Here is a 2302-nt window from a genome sequence, read left to right as displayed (position 1 = left end):
TAGCTTCCTTATACCTAAGCTAAAATCGAATAAATGTATATAATTAATACACTTTCATAAGCTTAAGGCCCTCGCTACTATAACTTAATTAAGTAAGTAATTAACTAACTTTTATAATAATTTTAATAATAAATTATTGATATATACGCCTTCATACCTTACAATTGCATTTGCGAGACATTTCAATTAAAAACATACTGAAAACGAAGAAAGATATCATACAATGTAATATTCTGTACCTCAAGTGTTAGTTTTCGAATGGAATCAAATATTATATCTCCAATATTATCTCCCCTATTTGACAAGCCATTTAACTAATCGACCGGATAAGATAACCCAGGTATTTCATATAACTGATATGCTTTCTGGCCCCTAATGGCACTCATCACTCGTCCAATACATCAAATTTATAATGCATTCACTCACTTATGTTTTTTAACAACCATTAATTAGCTTATAAATGCAAGTCTCTTATCACGACTGCTTAAGCCCAGCTTATTTAGCTAAATTTATAGAATTATACGTCTTTGATATCTACAAATAGTGCAAAAAGCCCATGAGTGGTGTTACTCATGATTCATGATATAGAAAGTGTCACAAAACACCAGATAGTCAGCCATATCATAAAACGAGCTTGCCCCTCATATCTTTATTAAGGTGGGAAATCCTATAAAAATAAAAAGCGCATTCGCCCAGTGCCATTAAAAGTATTTTTGTTGTGTTATCAGCAGAGATAAGATACTTGTTATAGCAATTTTGTCAACCATATAAATATGCAAGACCTGCCGTAATTAGTTAGTACGCAATACGCCAGCTAGTTGAACGGTTTACTGAAATATCGCAAAACTAAGAACTACAAACATGCCAGGTCCACACCACGATCCTCACCATTCTCCCTCGCATGGACCGAATCATCCGCCAGCACCCCATGGAGGTCCCCCTCACAAGCCAGCTCCTCACGGGCCAGGAGACCATGGACCTGGACACCAGGGACCTGGACATCATCATTAGGCGAAGCAGCACTTCTAGCAACAAAGCATAGAAAGCTTAAACTTTAATGTCAAAAGTGAAGTTAATTTATTTCACTATTTCGTATCGTAGTTTATAATAAATTCTTTGTGCCAAAATGATGAAAAAGCAATTACTTTGGGACACATTGCGCGCTGTGGAGCAAGTAGAGGTGACCTTCAATCAGACATTGAAGATCATTGACGATATTAAGCATCGCTATAATTTGGTATCACAAATGAAACAAGAGGCCGCCGATCGTCAGAACTCCTATGAGGCGGAAATACAGGCCGCCATCTCGGGCCTCAGCTTCACAAAGATCTCGAGTGGTTCGAAGAAAAAGAAACGTGCCAAGAAACGCAAAGTAAACAGATGGAGAAAGTCGAGCTCAGACTTTGAACCAGATTATGAGACTGGCATCGATTTGGTGGAGTGTGCAGAGGCAGCGCCTTTTGTGAGCGTGCAATCGAATTGCGTTTATGAAATCAAGGGGGTTAATAGCACCAAAGAATTCAGAACATATCGGGCGCGCATCCAACAACTGCACAAGGCGGCGCATGAGAAATTAAAGCAAGTGGCAAGTGCCGGGGGCAGCAATAGGCGCTTCAAGCAACAGGCAGTGCCACCAAAAACGGAGGTGGATGTTTGTGATACCTATTGCTGTTCTTGTTCTTGTTCTTGCGAGTGTCATTCTTATGGCTGAACCTCAATTCAATCACACATACATACATTCCAAGAGTTTGGCTTACAAGTTTTTATGCGTGGGTGTTCGAAAACGGTTGCCTGCTTTTAGTCTGTAACATTAAATTCAACTTTGTACTAAATCAGTCGTATTCATATAATTCTAGTGGATCCATCAAATGCGCTAAAAACTTTGCACAATTATTGCAAGCAAGTCTCCAAACAAACTGTGAGAATGTACTATTTTAACAGACGTTTTCTACAAGTTGGGGATAACCTGGTACATAAGAGTGGCTTTTTATAGCTTGTAACCAAAGGGTAAAAAGTTATCATATAGTTATTTGTGCAGAGTTATAGTTTATTGATAGGCCAGCCGGTTAAACTCTTCCCAAGTGTAGCTGGTGCGGCTGTCATGAAAACAAAAATCGTATCTAAAAAGCATCCTCCAGGGTGATTTTTTGAAAGACATTAACGATACAATGGCTTTAAAACATACAACACACAAATAACTTCGTACCCTTTGCCACCTGGTACTTTCCATTTAGAAAAACTATATTTTCAAACTCTCTTTTTTTTAGATCTTTTAATCCTTATTTAAGATCTGTCCTAGGTT

The 2302-nt window shown here is 38.3% G+C and overlaps 1 protein-coding gene across 1 annotated transcript; it reads left to right on the top strand.

The window, feature by feature from the left end:
* Positions 1-809: 809 nt before the first annotated feature.
* On the top strand, positions 810-1832 carry LOC115631762. The gene has a single exon (XM_030528597.1). The coding sequence runs from the start codon at positions 1127-1129 to the stop codon at positions 1709-1711; it is 585 nt and encodes a 194-aa protein (XP_030384457.1). The 5' UTR covers positions 810-1126; the 3' UTR covers positions 1712-1832.
* The last annotated feature ends 470 nt before the right edge of the window (positions 1833-2302 follow it).

The sequence above is a fragment of the Scaptodrosophila lebanonensis genome, unplaced genomic scaffold (assembly GCF_003285725.1).
Source record: "Scaptodrosophila lebanonensis strain 11010-0011.00,11010-0021.00 unplaced genomic scaffold, SlebRS2 tig00001412-arrow-pilon, whole genome shotgun sequence".
Taxonomy (NCBI): Eukaryota; Metazoa; Arthropoda; class Insecta; order Diptera; family Drosophilidae; genus Scaptodrosophila; species Scaptodrosophila lebanonensis.
Note: the sequence above shows the minus strand (reverse complement) of the source record. Positions and strands in the feature narration are given on the sequence as shown.